At 45.7% G+C, this 18958-nt stretch overlaps 1 protein-coding gene and 2 non-coding genes across 3 annotated transcripts in view; all 3 read left to right on the top strand.

Annotated features, from left to right (window-relative positions):
- Positions 1-351: 351 nt before the first annotated feature.
- Positions 352-18958, top strand: part of LOC139235499 (zinc finger protein 229-like) — a 75605-nt gene continuing 56998 nt past the window's right edge. The window contains exon 1 of the mRNA XM_070866585.1: positions 352-836. Coding sequence (XP_070722686.1) covers positions 352-836 — 485 coding nt within the window. The remainder of the gene's footprint in view (positions 837-18958) is intronic.
- On the top strand, positions 6202-6273 carry trnad-guc (transfer RNA aspartic acid (anticodon GUC)). Its single transcript has one exon. It is a non-coding gene; the product is annotated as a tRNA-Asp (tRNA).
- Positions 8167-8238, top strand: trnad-guc (transfer RNA aspartic acid (anticodon GUC)). The gene has a single exon. It is a non-coding gene; the product is annotated as a tRNA-Asp (tRNA).

The following is an 18958-nucleotide window of genomic DNA, read 5'->3' as shown; positions in this document are numbered from 1 at the left end:
GGTCGAGTTACAGATGTTTAAATTCCTTCCTCTTCGCCCTGCCCACCTCTCCCTCCTCCCATAGAGGCCAGAGTCTTGTGTAGGCCCAGACCGGGTGGTGGGTTCCCTTCCCTGAAAGACATTGGTGATCAGTTGGGTTATTATGACAATCCGGCAGCTTTCGTGGTCACTTTTTTTCTGTTGGCGGCCGCACAAATAGCCAGGTTCATTCAGCTCAATTTCAGAACCTGCCTTTGTGTTTTTATGGGTTCTCTCTCACCCACCCTTTTTTCTGTTTGAAACTCACTTTACAGGTTATTAAAAGGAGAAGATTTGTCGACCAGAGGCTCAAACCAAACATCACATTAAGATATGACGGAGTCACTCAATTCATCGGGAATGGAATATCATCGGCCTTTGACCATGGAAGCAAAAAGCACTGTTCACAGTGGGGAGAAATGGTACACCTGCTCTGCATGTGGACAAGGCTTCAGCCGATCAGCCAACCTGGAGAGACACAAGTGCAGTCATACTGGGGAGAAACTGTGTAAATATGGGGACTGTGGGAAATGTTTCAAACTGGAAACACATTGGCGATTTCACACTGGGGAGAGGCCATTCAGCTGGTCCGATTGTGGGAAGGGATTCATTTGGTCAGCCGACGTGCTGAGGCACCAGCGAGTTCACACTGGAGAGAGGCCGTTCATCAGCTCCGAGTGTGGGGAGGGATTCACTCAGCCATCCAACCTGCTGATACACCAGAGAATTCACGCTGGGGAGAGGCCATTCACCTGCTCTGAGTGTGGGAGGGGATTCACTCAGTCATCCACCCTGATGAAACACCAGAGAGTTCACACGTGACTGCAGGGGTGGGATTCTGCTGTTATTGCTGCTGTTAATCACATCCCGACTGAACCATGTTCATTCTGACAGTTGAGGTTTGTTTCTGCTGATGCTAATAACTCCTGTAACTTGACTGGAGTTTAATATTTGCGATATAGACAAATAAATTAGTGTTGCTTTCAACATATTGCTGTGGATTTTTGTCTTTAGCACCCGAGTGAGGACAATCTGTGGGGAGGATTGTATGGGGGGAGAACTTCAGCATGGGCACAGTCCTTCAGGGTCACACTGAGAGGGGCAAACGGCACTTTGGTCTTTCTCATCACACTTCACTGTCAGCAAAGTCACCGTGCGGGGTAATCTTGACGGTGTAAGGTGCGGATGATATCCACCCAAGTGTGTTTAAAGAGATGGGACGGGTGCTCTGTTAGCCCCTTGCCCATATCTCCAACAGCTCAGTAGAATCATGGGTTGTTCCCTGAGATTGGAAGGTAGCACACGTAGTTCCAATTTTTCAAATTGGGCACAAGTCAGAGCTCGGGAATTGAAGGCCCATCAACGTGACCTAAATCACCGGGAAGGTGCTTGAAGGGTTCCTGGGAGATGCTGTTTTCCATCATGGGGAAAGGGATGGGGCCATTAGAGATACTGAACATGGATTCCGGTAAACATGGTCACGTCTTACAAGCTAGCTTGAGTTTGTAAATAAGTTGTTAGGTTGGTGGATGGGGGAATCCGGTTGACATTGTCTACCTCAAGGTGTCAAACTCATTTTCTATGGTGGGCCTGATCCAATATCCTGGCACTTGGCATGGGCTACATTCAGAAAAAGCTATTAAAATAGGAATAAATGAAATAAACTACATCGGAATTTACATTTAGATTTGATTTACTGCCTCTGCTCCCGATCTCTGGCACCTCTTAGCTTGAGCATTCATGAACTGACCCTGCTCAAACCATAACCACAAGGATATCGGTGCATGGTTCTGCCTGTAACCACAAGGCTGTGTCACTGCCACACACACATATCGTTTCTTTGTTTCACATCTCCATACAAACACCATCACCCCACACATCCCCTTTCTACACATTTGCAGCAGACATGAGCAAGGACATGAGGCTTATTAAAAGACACATTTCATTACAGCAAAGGTTACACTGGGAGACATGTTCAGTTATCTTCCATTGCAGGCAAAATGCCGGGCAAACCAGCAGCACACTGGCACCTGAGCAGTGTCTCATCGGCCTACAGGCTTTTCTTAAATATATTTTCTGCCTGGATATAAACTTAAACCAGCTTTGCAGACGTGATGCTCTATTCACACATAGAAGGTGAGAGAGGTGCAGTGGGGAACATACTAAGTCCAGTAGCTGAAAGTGATTAACAGACTGCGTTTTGTGTTTAGTGATCCCGGGCGTGTTACCAATACCAGCAAAGATGAAGCCCATGGAATAAAACGGACAGTGGATACTGTCTCACTGTAAGCGAGTCAGAATGAGAAGCTTTAACAACAGCTGATGTTTCACAAAGGGAGACCTCACCAGACCAAAGGACATTGGAGGCGTTTAATGGGCTGTTTGTGTCACTGGGCTACAGGAGGCTATTTGTGACAGGAGGCTATTTGTGACAGAAGGAAAGCTGATCACAGCAAACAAACAGTTTACCGGCCTGTCCAGGGCCCACTCTGACCCCCACCTTCTCTCTATCACTATTGATGGACACTGCTGCAGTAATTGCTCCTCTGACTTTTCCTTTCTTCTCCCTCCTTCACCCTTAATACACGACCTGACACAATCTCCCCCCCCCCCCGACATCCTCACTGTGCTGGAGTCCACGCCAGTCTCCCCATCTGCTCCTTGTTCTCTCCCTGGATCCTGAAACTACAGTCTGCATCCCAATGTACTTAAGGAAGTGGCCCGAGAAATAGTGGATGCATTGCTCATCATTTTCCAACAGTCTATCGAATCGGTATCAGTTCCTATGAACTGGAGGGTAGCTAATGTAACACCACTTTTTAAAAAAGGGGGGAGAGGAAAACGGGTAATTATAAACCGGTTAGCCTGACATCGGTCGTGGGGAAAATGTTGGAATCAATTATTAAAGATGAAATAGCAGCGCATTTGGAAAGCAGTGACGGGATCGGTCCAAGTCAGCATCGATTTATGAAAGGGAAATCATGCTTGACAAATCTTCGAGAATTGTTTGAGGATGTAACTAGTCGAGTGGACAAGGGAGAACCAGTGGATGTGGTGTATTTGGACTTTCAAAAGTTTTTTGACAAGGTCCCACACAAGAGATTGGTGTGCAAAATTAAAGCACATGGTATTAGGGTTAAAGTATGGATGTGGATAGAGAACTGGTTGGCAGACAGGAAGCATAAAGTCTGGATAAACGGATACTTTTCAGAATGGCAGGCAGTTACTCGTGAGGTGCCGCATGGCTCAGTGCTGGGAACCCAGCTATTTACAATATACATCAATGAATTAGATGAAGAAATGGAGTGTAATATCTCCAACTTTGTAGATGATACTAAGCTGGATCGCGGTGTGAGCTGTGAGGAGGATGCTAAGAGGCTTCAGGGTGACTTGGACAGGCAAATGCATTGCAGATGAAGTATAATGTGGATAAATGTGAGGTTATCCACTTGATGGCTAAAACATGAAGACAGAATATTATCTGAATGGCGACAGATTAAGAAAAGGGGAGTTGCAATGGGACAAGGGTGTCATGGTACATCAGTCATTGAAAGTTGGCTGGCAGGTACAGCAGGTGGTGAAAAAGGCAAATGGTATGTTGGCCTTCATTGCAAGCGGATTTGAGTATAGGAGCAGGGAGGTCTTACTGCAGTTATGCAGGGCCTTTGTGAGGCCTCACCTGGAATATTGTGCTCAGTTTTGGTCTCTTAATCTGAAGAAGGACATTATTGCTATGAGGGAGTGCAGCAAAGGTTCACGTGACTGATTCCCGGGACGGCAGGACTGACCTATGATGAGAGACTGGATCGACTGGGCCTGTATTCACTGGAGTTTCGAAGAATGAGAGGGGATCTCATAGAAACATATAAAATTCTGACGGCACTGGACAGGTTCGATGCAGGAAGAATGTTCCCGATGTTGAGAAAGTCCAGAACCAGGGGACATATTCTAAGGATAAGAGGTAAGCCATTTAGGACCGAGATGAGGAGAAACTTCTTCACTCAAAGTTGTTAACCTGTGGAATTCTCTGCTGCAGAGAGTTGTTGATGCCAGTTCGTTACATATATTCAAGAGTGGGTTAGATATGGCCCTTACCTCTAAAGGGATCAAGTGGTATGGAGAGAAAGCAGGAAAGAGGTACTGAGGTGAATGATCAGCCATGATCTTATTGAATGGTGGTGCAGGCTCGAAGGGCCGAATGGCCTATTCCTGCACCTATTTTCTATGTTTCTATATTTCTAACTCTTCCCCCTCCTGAAGTCTACAGGCTCTAAAACTGAAGCTTGGTGGCCCTCAGTCCCTACTCCTTGATTGACCTCCCCTTCTCTCCTCCTCTTTCCCCCTTGGTTGTGTTCCAAGGGCCTTGGGCCTTCCCTGGGGATTCTCAATATGAACAGGGTGTGTGTGTTGAGACAGGATGTCCCAGCTCTCCACCTTTAAAGGGACAAGGAGAGGACCAGCTTGGCTGAATGGACCTGCTCAGTGACATCACTGCAGCGCCTAGCAACCACCCTCCCTGAGCCCTGCTCATTATGGGCTGGGTTGAGCTCAGTGCTGTCACAGGAAGAGCAACAGGAGCAGGATTCGAGCCGTGTGGAGCCCAGGATTAATGGGGAGAGGTACAGGATCAAGTTATACCTTATTGAGTGAGAAATGTCAGTGTCCCAGACACTCCCTGTCCCTCAATATCTGTGTCGAGGAGCGACCGATGGGTTCAATCTGTATCTAACCCATGCTGTGCCCGACTGGAGAGTGTTTGATGCTGGCACGAGGTGCTCAGCTCAATGAACACGACATTTTACCCAAAGATGATCAGATAAACCCATCAGCTTCTCCCCTGGACACAGGCCCTGAAGGACCGGGAGTGTCTCTAATAATTTAGCTGGTGCCCTTGATTAAATTTAAGCACCTCACATCTCTTTTAAAAAATGTGTTCATGGGATGTGTGTCTCGTCTCTCACCTCTCATTCTTCTAAACGCTGGAGAATATAGGCCTGGTCTACTCAATCTCTCATAGGACAATCCCCCCATCCCAGCAATCAGTCTGGTGAATCTTCATTGCACTCCCTCTATAGCAAGTTTATCTTTCCTTCGGTAAGGAGACCAAAACTGCACACAATACTCCAGGTGTGGTCTCACCAGGGCCCTGTATAATTGCAGTAAGACGTAAATACTCAAATCCTCTTGTAATAAAGGCCAATAAACCTATTGCTTTCTTAATTGCTTGCTGCACCTGTATATTAATTTTTAGCGATTTGTGTACAAGAACACCCACGTCCCTCTGAACAGAATGTTTCCCAAACTCTCACCATTTAAAAAAAATACTCTGCCTTTCTATTTTTACGATAAATGTCTAACTTAACATTTCTTCACATTATATTTCATTTGCCATGTTCTTGCACACTCACTGAGCCTGTACATATCCGTTTGAAACCTCTTTTCATCCTCCTCACACTTACATCCCCAACTAGCTTTGTAGCCTCAGCAGACTTCGATATATTACAATTGGTCCCCTCATCCAAATTATTGATATAGATTGTGAATAGCTGGGGCCCAAGCACCGACTCTAGCAGCACCCCACCAGTTACAGCCTGCCAACCCGAAAATCACCCGTTTATTCCTACTCTCTGTTTTCTGTCAATTAACCAATCCTTAATCCTTGCTCGTATAATAATCTCTTGTGAGGCACCTCATCGAATGCCTTCTGTAAATCTAAATACACATCTGTTCCAATGGGATTCTCACAGACTCTTTGTCTGACTGGCTCTCTCGTTCCCATCATTTCGGTCTGTCCATGTCTTTGCCTGTCTCTGTTAGTCCCTGCCTGTAAGCTGAGAAGTATTTCCATCATTTTCTGTTTTAGTCTCTATCGCTCTCTCTCTATCTGTCTCTCTCCTTGTCACTGTCTTTATCATTGTCTTTCTCTCACTCTTTCCCTCTCTCTCTTAATAGATCACACACACACATCTCTGTATACGTATATGTTTGAGTCATTTTCTCACTCAGTCTGCCTCTCCTTCTCAGTCTCACACTTTATGTCTCTCATTGTCTCTATCTCGCTGTCTGTCTCTCCCTGTTTGTCGGTTTGTCTCTGTCTCTCAATGTGTCTGTCGACTTCTCCTGGTGTCCAGTTCTGTTCACAGTGACTCGATTCCTGCTCTGACAGCACTGGTGCCAGTCAGTTCCTCGTTAGTATAGTGGTCAGTATCCCTGCCTGTCACGCGGGAGACCGGGGTTCAATTCCCCGACGGGGAGGCAGTTGTTTCAAGATGTCGAATTTTAGTTCTGTTTCTTGGAAGAGATGCATATTAAAAAGTTCCAGAGCAATATGGAACTGTAAAAATACAGGTAGATGAGATTGCTTCGTCCAGATTTTTAGCAAACGGAGAATTTTTCAGGAGTCTTTGGCCGTCTGCTGCACAGAGATGGATGACTGAGTTTTTTCTGAGTAACGTTTAAAAAGGCAGCTACACAGTAGTCGTGGCGGAGTGGTTAAGGCGATGGACTAGAAATCCATTGAGTTATCCAGCGCAGGTTCGAATCCTGCCGACTACGATTCGCAGCATTTTTCATTCCATTTCACAATTTAACCGGTTCTCTGCCAAACTGATCCTGAGAAAGATGGAATAACGTCCCACACCTTTCAACTTTGACATTTTTTTCTCATTTTTATTAATCTGCAATATTCACGATACATCCGTTTCAAAAATCGCAAACATCATTCAAAGTTGCGACAGTGATTCAGCCTGTCTATTCCTCGAGATGTCTGAGGCATCTGTGCATGCCCGTTAGTGCGTGCAAATATTTGGTTATGTGTTTGTGGGTCTCTGTGTCTGTCTATCTCTTTATATGTCTCTGTGTATGTGCAACTGTCTGTGGAAATCATCACCATGAATTTGGTATGTCCTGGAACTTATAAAAAAGACTTGGGGAAAATAATACGGTTGTGAACTTTTGTATCGGCTTTGGTTCAGTGGCCGCATTCTCGACTGAATCGGGAGTTTGTGTGTTCAGGCCGCACTCCTGAGACTTGAGCATATCATCTTGGCTAACACTCAAGTGCAGCATTTGGGGAATTTTGCAATGTTGAAGCTGTTGACTTTCGGATGAAATGTTAAATTGAAGCTCCGTCTGCACCCTCGGGTGGATATGAAATTTTCCATGGCATTACTCGAAAAAGAATAGGAGAGTTGCCCCCGTGTCAATATTACTAAAAATGTTCGTAAATGCTCACTGAAAGCCGATGTGCATGTGTTTGTATGTGGGGTTGCGGTTGAAGCCCAGATTCTCACAGAGACAGAATCCAGGTTCTCACAGGACCAGAATAGCCGAGTGGTTGAGGCGTTGGCCTTAAAATTCAATGGGTTTTTCCCGCGTGGGTTCGTACCCCACTCCTGGTATCTCTTTAATTTAACACGGATTTCCTCCCTTTCTCACCAGTAAGACCGGATTTTCATCGGTTGAATCAGCAATTTTCTGTAACAATGTGACACTCTGAACCGATAATGAAATGAAATTGTGAAACGTATCTGTGTTGCTCGGTCTCTGCCTCTCTCTCTCTCTTCAGAGAGTTGTGTATGTGTTTGTATGTTTGAGTCTTTGTCTCTCTCAGTCTGACTCACTGTCTGTCCCTGTTTCTCTGTTTGTCTCTGTCTCTCAATCTGTCTCTTTCTCACGGTGCCACGTCTGTTCCAATGGGATTCTCTCAGACTCTTTGTCTGACTGGCTCTCTCTTTCCCGTCATTTCGGTCTGTCCATGTCTTTGCCTCTCTCTGTTAGTCCCTGCCTGTAAGCTGAGAAGTATTTCCATCATTTTCTGTTTTAGTCTCTATCGCTCTCTCTCTATCTCTCTCTCTCCGCGTCACTGCCTTTATTCATTGTCTTTCTCTCACTCTTTCCCTTTCTCTCTTAATAGATCACACACACACACATCTCTGTATATGTATATATTTGATTCTTTTTCGCACTCAGTCTGCCTCTCCTTCTCAGTCTCACACAAACTGTCTCTCGTTGTCTCTATCTCGCTGTCTGTCTCTCCCTGTTTGTCGGTTTGTCTCTGTCTCTCAATGTATCTGTCGACTTCTCCTGGTGTCCAGTTCTGTTCACAGTGACTCGATTCCTGCTCTGACAGGACTGGTATCCGTCAGTTCCTCGTTAGTATAGTGGTGAGTATCCCCGCCTGTCACGCGGGAGACCGGGGTTCAATTCCCCGACGGGGAGGCAGTTGTTTCAAGATGTCGAATTTTACTTCTGCTTCTTGGAAGAGATGCATATTAAAAAGTTCCAGAGCAATATCTTGTGTTGGGGGACTTTACGAACCGAGCTACCATTACCAGTCGCTCCCTTCTGTACTGTGCAATGATTGTAAAGCTAATTCAGTGACGTGAGCCATTCTAAAATGTCTCACTGTTTATGATGATGCATTTCACTTGCTTGTCTAATTTGGAAAGAGTTCAGAATTGTGCATTGTGACGAAGTTTTCCTTTACAGGTGGAGTCAAATTTGTTTCAAAATATTCTGTTCCCACCCTTCCCCAACGCCCCCCCCGCACCCCCAACCCCCAATTTTTAGAACACTGCACTACTGACTGGGACGGTCACAAGTTCGATCCTTGATCTGGGCTGTTAGTTGAGCTCAGCCAAGGCAGCAGTTCACAGGTTATAATTGTCCTCTGTACAACTGGGAAGTGTGTGGATGTCATTTGAGGACAGGAGTTGAGGCTGTGATGCCTACCACAGTGGATATCCTGCTGGCACTCACTGAATCGACTGACCGTGAGGCACTAGAGGCTAACTAATGTCTGTGGAATTGCACCGAGCCAGATTCAGCACTTTCTGGAGATAATAAAGCTCAGGCGACGAAATGAATGTTGATTTTATACAGTAAATGTCTAGAATAAGGAATTTAAGAGGGACAGGAGGGGACAGAATGTTCCATAGAATCTAGAATTGTCTATTCTTAATTTATATCCTGTACTTAAAGTAACAACGTTTGTAACCACCATTTATTTGCAGGGTATTAGAAGGGGAGGATCTGCAACTGGGAAACGCAATCCAGACATCGCGTCAAGATTTGACAGATTCCCCAGATTGATCATGATCATCTTATCATCAGCCTTTGTAAAAACACCAATCACAGCGGGGAGAAACAGGACACATGTTCTGTGTGTGGATGCTCCTCCAACCAATCGTTCAGCCTGTGAGACTCGTGCACCCACCTGACTCAACACTGTAAATGTGGGGACAGCGGGAATGGATGCTGTTGTGCGTGGAAAGAGATTCAGTCGCTCATCTCACCAACTGACATTCGAGCAGATAGACAACAAACTTTCCCCTGTGAATATAGAGCTAGGTTATTAGTCCGTGATGTGTTCACTTATTCATCTTGGTGACTCTAAACCTTTGCCAATTATTTCATGTGATCAGTTTACATGTACATATTTTAAAAAATGCATTTGCTGAGTGGATTCAAATTTAAATTGAACCCAGGTTTGCAGGCGGGGTGCTCCATTCACACATCGAAGGTGAGAGAGATGCTGTGGGGCACACGCTAAGTCCAGTATCTGAAAGTGATTACCAGACTGGGAACTTGTCCCGGAGAGTAACTGATGGTATGAGAACTGTAATCATCCAGAATTAGAAAGGAGAAAAGGCCCAAATTGGTGCAGTCAGTAACAGGACATCAGTTAGTCCCCTCTGGTCTTGGAGATATCAAATATCGACACACTGTGTTATTTGAAACATGAAAATATTAAGCTCTCGCCCAGTTATAGGTTATTCACATCAACAGAAAAAAACACCAAGTGATACAACAAACATGATTCAATCAGGATGCGATTAACAGCAGCAAAAACAATAGAATCCAACCCCTGCAGTCAATTGTGAACTCGCTGTTGTCTCAGCAGTTGGGATGACTGAGTGAATCCCTTCCCACACTCAGAACAGGAGAATGGCCTCTCCCCAGTGTGAATTCGCTGGTGTGTCAGCAGGTGGGATGACTGAGTGAATCCATTCCCACACTCAGAGCAGCTGAACGGGCTCTCCCCAGTGTGACTGTGACTATGCATTTTCAGCTTACAAGGTTGGGTTCAGTTCTGCAACCGCTGTGCGCAGAGTGAGAATAAAATCAATGAGCTGCCGATTCTCTCCGCTGGACAATGGGTCTTTTGTGCTGGCCCAATAGGGTGAGACGGGCTGGCCGAATAGGGTGAGCCCAGGCTGGCCCAATAGGTGAGTCCAGGCTGGCCCAATAGTGTGAGCCGGGCGGGCCCAATAGTGTGAGCCGGGCTGGCCTAGTAGGGCGTGGCCAGGCTGCCCCAATAGGTGAGCCCGGGCTGGCCCAATGAGGTGAGCCTGGGATGGCCTGGGCCAGGTGAGCCTGGGCTAGCCCAATAGGGTGATCACAGGCTGGCCAAATAGGGTGAGCCAGTTTGACCCAGAGTCACCAGACAACAATCACCAGAACAAGATTCCCTTTCAGGGGCCACTGATCTGGGCACAAACATGATGTCCAATAAAACTGACAGACAACCTGAAGCCCCGCCCACCCAATGTCCCTGCCGTGTCGAAACTCCGAATGGAGCACTTGCTTTAGGAGGCTTGTATTGGGAATATGGACAGCAGAAATTGTAGAGTACACTCCATAACGCCTCATGGTTGACCTTGTCAAAGGCCTTCGTCATGTCAAAGAATGTTGAACCAAATCCTCAGTCACTGACACCAAGTTCCTCCCATGTGATATAAACCAACCCTTGTCACTGACAACAAGTGGACTGGGAAAATATGTTAGAGGATAAGACTGTAGAAATGCAATGGTAAACATTTAAGGAGATATTTCATAACTCTCAGCAAAGGTTTATTCAAGTGAGAAATAAAGATGCTAAGAGAAGGATGAACCATCCCTGCCTAACTAAGGAAGTAAAGGATGGTATCAAATTGAAAAAAGGCATATAATGTTGCGAACGACAGTGGAAGGCCTGAGGATTAGGAAATTTTGAGAAACCAGCAAAGGACGACGAAAAAATGATAAAGACAGTGAAGATAGCAGATGAAAGCAAATTAGCAAGGAATATGGAAACAGAAAATAAGAGCTTCTACAGGGATATAAAACGGAAACGAGCATCTGAGGTCCCTTAGAAGGTGAAACTGGAGAATTAATAATGGGAAACACGGAAATGGCAGAGACTTTAAAAAATAATTTTGAATCGGTCTTCATGGTAGAGGGCACCTAAAAACTTCCTAATAATTGATAACCAAGGAGCTATTGCGGGGGGCGGGGGAGCGGGGGAGCAATTACTATCAGTAGAGATCAAGTACTAATCAAACTAATGGGACTAAAGATGGACAAGTCCCCTGGACTTGATTACATGCATTCTAGGGTCTGAAAAAAGTGGCTGCAGAGATAGAGGGTGCATCGGTTGTAATCTAACAAAATTCCCTAAATTCTGGCGAGGTCCTAGTGGACAGGAATACTGCAAATGTAACACACCTAATTAAAATAGGAGTGAGACAGAGAGCAGGAACCTATAGACCAGTTAGCCTAGCATCCGTCAGTGGGAAAATACTGGAGTCCATCATTAAGGAAAAGTAGCAAGACATTTAGAAAATCATATTGCAGTCAAGCAGAGTCAGCATGATTTTATGAAAGAGAAATCATGTTGACAAATTTCCTGGAGTTGTTCGAGGATGTAACGAGCGAAATGGATACAGGAGATCCAGTTGATGCTGTATACTTGGATTTCCATAAAGCATTCCATATGGTGCTACACAAAAGGCTAATGCACAAGCTAAGAGCTCATGGGGTTGGGGTTAATGTATCACCGTGGATGGAGGATTGGCAAACTAACAGAAAACAGAGAGTCGGGATAAATGGATCATTTTCAGGTTGGCAAACTGTAACTAGTGGAGTGCCACAGGGATCAGTGCTGGGCCTCAACTATTTACCATTTATATTAATGACTTGGATGAAGGGACCGAGTGTAACATCATCAAATTTGCTGATGATACAAAGATAGTTGGGAAAACAAGCTGTGAGGAGGACGCAAATAATCTACGAAAGGATATAGCCAGGCTCAGTGAGTGGGCAAAATCTGGCAGATGGACTGTAATGTGTTAAAATATCAGCTTACCCCTTTGGTAGTACAAATAAAAAAGCAAATTATTCTTTAAATGGGGACGATTACAAAATGCTGCAGCACGGAGGGATCTGGCGGTTCTTGTACATGAAATGCAAATATTTAGCATGCAGGTACAGCAATAATCAGGAAAGGAAATGGTATGCTGGCCTTTATTGCAAGGGAGATGGAGTATAAAAGTAGGGAAGTCCTGCTATAAATGTACAGGGCGTTGGTAAGACCACACCTGGAGCACTGCACACTGTTTTGGTTTGGACTTGACTCCATTGCCGTGCCAGGGGTTTTGCTACACCAGATGGGGGACACCATTTGGGGATACTGATTCCCCCCCAATTCCCATTCCCCTTCTTTCTGGTGGATAATGGAGGGGCCGCTGTGTGTAATGTGCAAGTCAGTAAGAATTGTCAGCAAGCTCTATCTAATTGGAGATTATATTCAGTACAAACGTTTACATTATTGTAGATTGTGTACCAAAGATCAAGGTAGGATTAAAGTAAAAGTTCATAATTTTATTTTTGAGAGTTGCTGAATTAAGGGGAAAGATAACACACAGAGTTTTTAAATGGACACTGCAGCCCCGAGAACACAATCAGCAATATATCCAGAATATTAAGGTCCAGCCCAGTTTCAGGGTTATTATCAGCAGAAAAAAAAAACAACTGTGAGAATGAACATGGTTCAGTCGGGATGTGATTAACAGCAGCAATAACAGCAGATTCTAACCCTTTGTGTTACTTGTGAACTCGCTGGTGTGGCAGCAAGTCGGATGACTGAGTGAATCCCTTCCCACACTCAGAGCAGTGAACAACCTCTCCCCAGTGTGAACTCACTGGTGTGTCAGCAGGTGGGATGACCGAGTGAATCGCTTCCCACACTCAGAGCAGGTGAACTTGTTCTCCCATGTGTGAACTCGCTGGTATTTCAGCTGGTGGGATGATGCAGTGAATCCCTTTCCACACAGAGAGCAAGTGAATGGCCTCTCCCCAATGTGACTACGTCGATGCATTTCCAGTTCTGACGGCGATCTGAGTCCATTCCCACAGTCACCACATTTCCACGGTTTCTCCGTGGTGTGGGTGTCCTTGTGAATCTCCACGGTTGGTCGATCAGTTGAAGCCTAACCCATGTGCACAAAACGTTTACAGTTTCTCGGTGCTTTGTATGCTGCGATGTTTTCTTCAGGCTGTGTAACTGGTTAAAGCTCTTTCCACAGTCCGTGCACTGGAACACTCACTCGGGAGTGTGTGTCTCGGTGCCTTTCCAGTCAAACTGATGTTTGAAATCTTTTCCCACAGGCAAGACAGACAAACATTTCTCGTTTCACTTTCAAAGGCCGGTGATATTCAGGTCCTGATGCATCGAGTGACTCTGTCAGATCTTGACATGATGTTTGGTTTGTGTTTCCTGTCTGAAAATCTCCCCTTCTAATACGCTGTAAAATGGGATAACAAAACTCATCGCTGTCAGTACAGGACAGAAATTCAGGATATACTCATCTAGTTTCCATGGAACATGCTTTTCTCCCTTGTCCTTCCAAAGCTATAAATCCCTCTCCCACACGTTGGCCCACCTGCTGTGCTGAAATCCAAATCAACACAAATTTCGAGACAGTTTCTCCTCCGCTCCCAGTTTTCACTACCAATTTTGGTTGGGTTCAGGTTTACATTCACTGGTTCCCCTCCTTCTCCTTCCCAGAATGTGCTGACACCGGCTGGGTTCAGTTCTTCACTCACAGGTACACTTCCTTCTCCTAAAGGTGCTGACTCTGGCTGGGTTCAGTTCTACACTCACTGGTTCCCCTCCCCTGAATGTGTTGAATGTGGCTGGGTTCAGTTCTACAATCACTGGTTCCCCTCCCCTGAAGTTGCTTGCTCGAGCTGGGTTCAGTTCCAGACACTGATACCATTCACATTGTACCTGTACCAAGATGGCCGCACATTGCACTGTGCGACTAACTGAATCAAGATGGCGGAGCGCTGAACCTGCCTTCCTGCACCAAGATGCCCGCTGTTAGCCTGGGCCTGTGATTGGGAAAAAGCCCCGAAGCTGCAATTGCCGATATTCTGGTTACTATTCCGGGCTTGCGGCGGGTACCGGTTGTTAATGAAGCCTCCCTTACTCACTGGTGGTCCATTATTCCCCTTCGTCCCACTGAAAAGGATACTTCTGTGGTGCCTGCCCGAAATGTGTCTCCTCCACTATTACACGAACTGCGCATACTCCAAACACAGCCATGACCAGCACCGGCGCACTGAGCTCCTGGACTCTGCGTGCGGCACATTCTCCCCCACGGGGCATGCTGGGTACATAAGACCATGAGAAATAAGAGCAGGAGGGGGCCACCCGGCCCCCGGAGCCTGCTCCCTATTCAATAACATTGGACGGGACAGTCTAGGGGGGGCTTTACTCCATATCTAACCTGTGCTGTACTTGCTGTGGGAGTATTTGACGCGACAGTATCGAGGGAGCTTTACTCTGGATCTGACCCGTGCTGTACCTGCCCTGGGAGTGTTTGATGGGACAGTGTAGAAGAAGCTCTAATCTGTATCTAACCAATGCAGTATCTGCTCTGGAATGCTTGGGGCAGGGTTGAGGAAGATATACTCTGTATCTAACCTGCTTTGTACCTGCCCTTGCAATGTCTGGTGGGAGAGTGTTGAGGGAGCTTTACTCTGTTTCTAAGCAAGGCAAATATATCCTTCCTTAGATAAGGCGACCAAAACTGTGCACAATTCTAGAGAGATTAGAGAGAGAATTATAATGTATCTACATTGTGCTGTATCTGTCCTTGGAGTGTTTATTTCGACAGTGTAGAGGAAGCTTTACTTAGTGTATAAGCAATGCAGTACCTGCTCTGGGAGTGTTTGATCGAACAGTGTAGAGGGAGATTTACTTTATATGTAACAAATGCTGTATCTGCAATGGAATGGCTGGGTCAGGGTAGAAGGAGATATACTCCGTGTAACCTGTGCTGTACCTGTCCTGGGAGTGTTTGATGGGGCAGTGTAGAGTGAGTTCTACACCGTATCTGACGCTGCTGTACCTGCCCTGCGAGTGTTTGATGGGACAGTGTAGAGGGAGCTTTACTCTGTATCTAAACACGTGCTGTACCTGCACTGGGAGTGTTTGATGGGACAGTGTTGAGGGAGCTTTACTCTGCATCTAACCACGTGCTGTACCTGCCCTGGGAGTATTTGATGGGACAGGGCAGAGGGAGCTTTACTCTGTATCTAACCCGTGCTGTACCTGCCCTGAGATTGTTTTGTGGCAGGGTTGAGGAAGATATACTCCATGTCTAACCTGTACTGCACCTGCCCTGGGACTGGTTAATGGCAAAGTGTAGAGGGAGCTTTACGCTGTATCTAAACCATGTTGTACGTGCCTTGGGAGTATTTGGGATATTGTAGTCTGAGATTTACTCTGTATCAACCCTGATAGTGTTTGGGACAGGATGGAGTGAGATTTACTCTGTATCTAACCAGTGCAATACTGGTAGTTCTGATATCAGTAGTAGTGAAAATGCTAAAATCTATTATTAAGCACGTAGTAAGTAATAACACGATTGGGCAGAATGAACACGGATTTATGAGAGGGAAATTGTACTTGACAAATCTGTTAGCATTTCTTGAGTTTGACACTCGCAGGATAGACAAGGGTGAACCACTTGATGTGGTTTATTTAGATTTACAAAAGGCATTCAATGAGGTGCCACAAAAGGGATTATTAAACAAAATTATCGCTCGTGAGATTAGGGGTAATATATGAACAAGGATTGGTTAACGGTCAGAAAACAGAGAGTAGGAACAAACGGGTGATTTTCGGTTGGCAGGCTGTAACTGGTGGGGTGCTGCAAGGATCGGTGCTTGGGCCCCAGCTATTCACAATCTATATCAATAATTTGGATGAGGGGACCAAATGTAATATATCGAAGTTTGCTGAGGCTACAAAGCTAGTTGGGAATGTAAGTGTGAGGAGGATGAAAAGAGGTTTCAAAGGGATAGAAACAGGCTCAGTGAGTGGGCAAGAACATGGTAAATGGAATATAATGTGAAGAAATGTTAAGTTAGAGACTGACAGTAAAAATAGAAAGGCAGAGTATTTATTTTAAATGGTGAGTGATTGGGAAATGTTGGTGTTCAGAGGGACCTGGGTGTTCTTGTATACAAATCGCTAAAAGATTATATGCAAGCAATTAAGAAAGCAAATGGTATATTGGCCTTTATTACAAAAAGATTTGAGTATAAGAGTAAAGACATCTTACTGCAATTATAAAGGGCTCTGGTGAGACCACACCTGGAGTATTGTGTGCAGTTTTGGTCTCCTGACGTAAGGAAAGATAAACTTGCTATAGAGGGAGTGCAATGTAGGTTCGCCAGACTGATTTCTGGGATGGCGGGATTGTCCTATGAGAGATTGAGTAGACTAGGCCTATATTCGCTCTCGTACAGAAGAATGAGAGATGAGAGGCGAGGCCCACATCCCATGAACGAATTTTTAAAAAGAGATGTGAGGTGTTTAAATTTGATCAAGGATACCAGCCAAATTATTAGAGACACTCCCTGTCCTTCAGGACCTGTGTCCAGGGGTGAAGCTGATGGGTTTATCTGATCATCTTTGGATTAAATATTGTGATCTTTTAGCTGAGCACCTCGTGCTAGCATCAAACACTCTCCAGTCGGGCACAGCGCGGGTTAGATACAGATTGAACCCATCGGTCGCTCCCCGACACAGATACTGAGGGACAGGGAGTGTCTGGGACAATGACATTTCGCACTCAATAAGGTATAAATTGATCCTGTACCTCTCCCCATTAATCCTGAGCTTCACACGGGTCAAATACTGCTCCTGCTTCACTTCCTGTAACAACACTGAGCTCAACACTGACCAAAATGATCAGGGCTCAGGAAGGTTGGTTGTTAGGCACTTTAGTGATGTCATAAAGCAGGGCCACCAGCCCAGCTAGTCCTCTCCATGTCCCTTTAAAGGAGGAGAACTGGGACATCCAGTCTCAACACACATCCATCTGTTCATACTGAGAATCCCAGGGAAAGGCCCAAGGCCCATAGTGTGGAACACAACCAAGGGGGAAAGAGGAGGAGAGCTGGGATATCCTGTCTCAACAAACATCCCCCTGTTCATACTGAGAATCCCCGAGGAAGGCCCAAAGCCCAGAGTGTGGAACACAACCAAGGGGGAAAGAGGAGGAGAGAAGGGGACGTAAATCAAGGAGTGGGGACTGAGGGCCACCAAGCTTCAGTTTTAGAGCCTGTAGACTTCAGGAGGGATCAGCGAGTTCTGTAGTTTCAGGATCCAGGGAGAGAACAAGGAGCAGATGGGGAGACTGGTGTGGATTCCAGCACAGTGAGGATGCAGGGCGAGAGAGATTGTGTCGGGCTGTGTATTAGGGGTGTGGGAGGGACAAGAGAGGAAAGGTTAGAGGAGCAATTACTGCAGCGGTGTCCATCAATAGTGAGAGAGAGAAGGTGGGGGTCAGAGTGGGCCCTGGACAGGCCGGTAAACTGTTTGTTTGCTGTGACCAGCTTTCCTTCTGTCACAAATAGCCTCCTATAGCCCACTGACAAAAAGAGCCCATTAAACGCCCAATGACCTTTGGTCTGGTGAGGTCTCCCTTTGTGAAACATGGGTTGTTGTTAAAGCTTCTCATTCTGACTCACTAGTGAGACAGTATCCGCTGTCCCTTTTATTACATGGGCTTCATCTTTGCCGGTATTGGTAACACGCCCGGGATCACTAAACACAAAACCCAATCTGTTAATCACTTTCAGCTACTTGACTTATTGTGTGCTCCACAGCATCTCTCTCACCTTCAATGTGTGAATCGAGCATCACGCCCGCAAAGCTGGTTTAAGTTTATTTCCACGCAGCAAATCTAATTAAGAAAAGCCTGTCGGCCGATGAGACACTGTTCAGGTGCCAGTGTGCTGCTGGTTTGTCCGGCATTTTGCCTGTAATGGAAAATAACTGAACATTTCTCCCAGTGTAACCATTGCTGTAATGAAATGTGTCTTTAAATCAGCCTCACGTCCTTGCTCATGTCTGCTGCAATTGTGCAGAAAGGGGATATGTGAACAGATGATCTTTGTATTGTGATGTGAAACAAGGAAACGGTATCTGTATGTGGCAGTGACACAGCCTGTGGTCAGAGGCAGAACCATGCGCCGATATCCTTGTGCTTATGGTTTGAGCAGGGTTAGTTCATGAATGCTCAAGCTAAGAGGTGCCAGGCATTGGGAGCAGCGGCAGTAAATAAAATCTAAATGCAAATTCCGATGTAGTTTATCTTCATTTATTCCTATTTTAATGGCTTTTGCTGAATGTGTCCCATGCCAAGTGCCAGGATATTGGATCAGGCCCACCCGAGAAAATGAGTTTGACACCCTGAGGTAGACAATGTCAACCGGATTCCCCCATCCACATCCTGACAACTTCTTTACAAACTCAAGCTAGTTTGTAAGACATGACCTTGTTTTCCGGAATCGATGTTCAGTATCTCTAATGGCCCCTTCCCTTTCCCCATGATGGAAAACAGCATCTCTCAGGATCCCTTCAAGCACCTTCCCAGTGATGGAGGTCACGTTGATGGGCCTTCAGTTCCCGAGCTCTGACTTGTGCACAATTGAAAAATGGGATCTACATCGGCTACCTTCCAATCTCAGGGAACAACCCATGAATCTACTGAGCTGTTGGCGATATGGGCAAGTGGCTGGCAGAGCAGCCATCCCATCTCTTTTAGCACCCTTGCGTGGATATCATCCACACCTTTCACTGTCAATATTAACCCGCACG

The sequence above is a fragment of the Pristiophorus japonicus genome, chromosome 23 (genome assembly GCF_044704955.1).
Source record: "Pristiophorus japonicus isolate sPriJap1 chromosome 23, sPriJap1.hap1, whole genome shotgun sequence".
In the NCBI taxonomy this organism is placed as follows: Eukaryota; Metazoa; Chordata; class Chondrichthyes; family Pristiophoridae; genus Pristiophorus; species Pristiophorus japonicus.
Note: the sequence above shows the minus strand (reverse complement) of the source record. Positions and strands in the feature narration are given on the sequence as shown.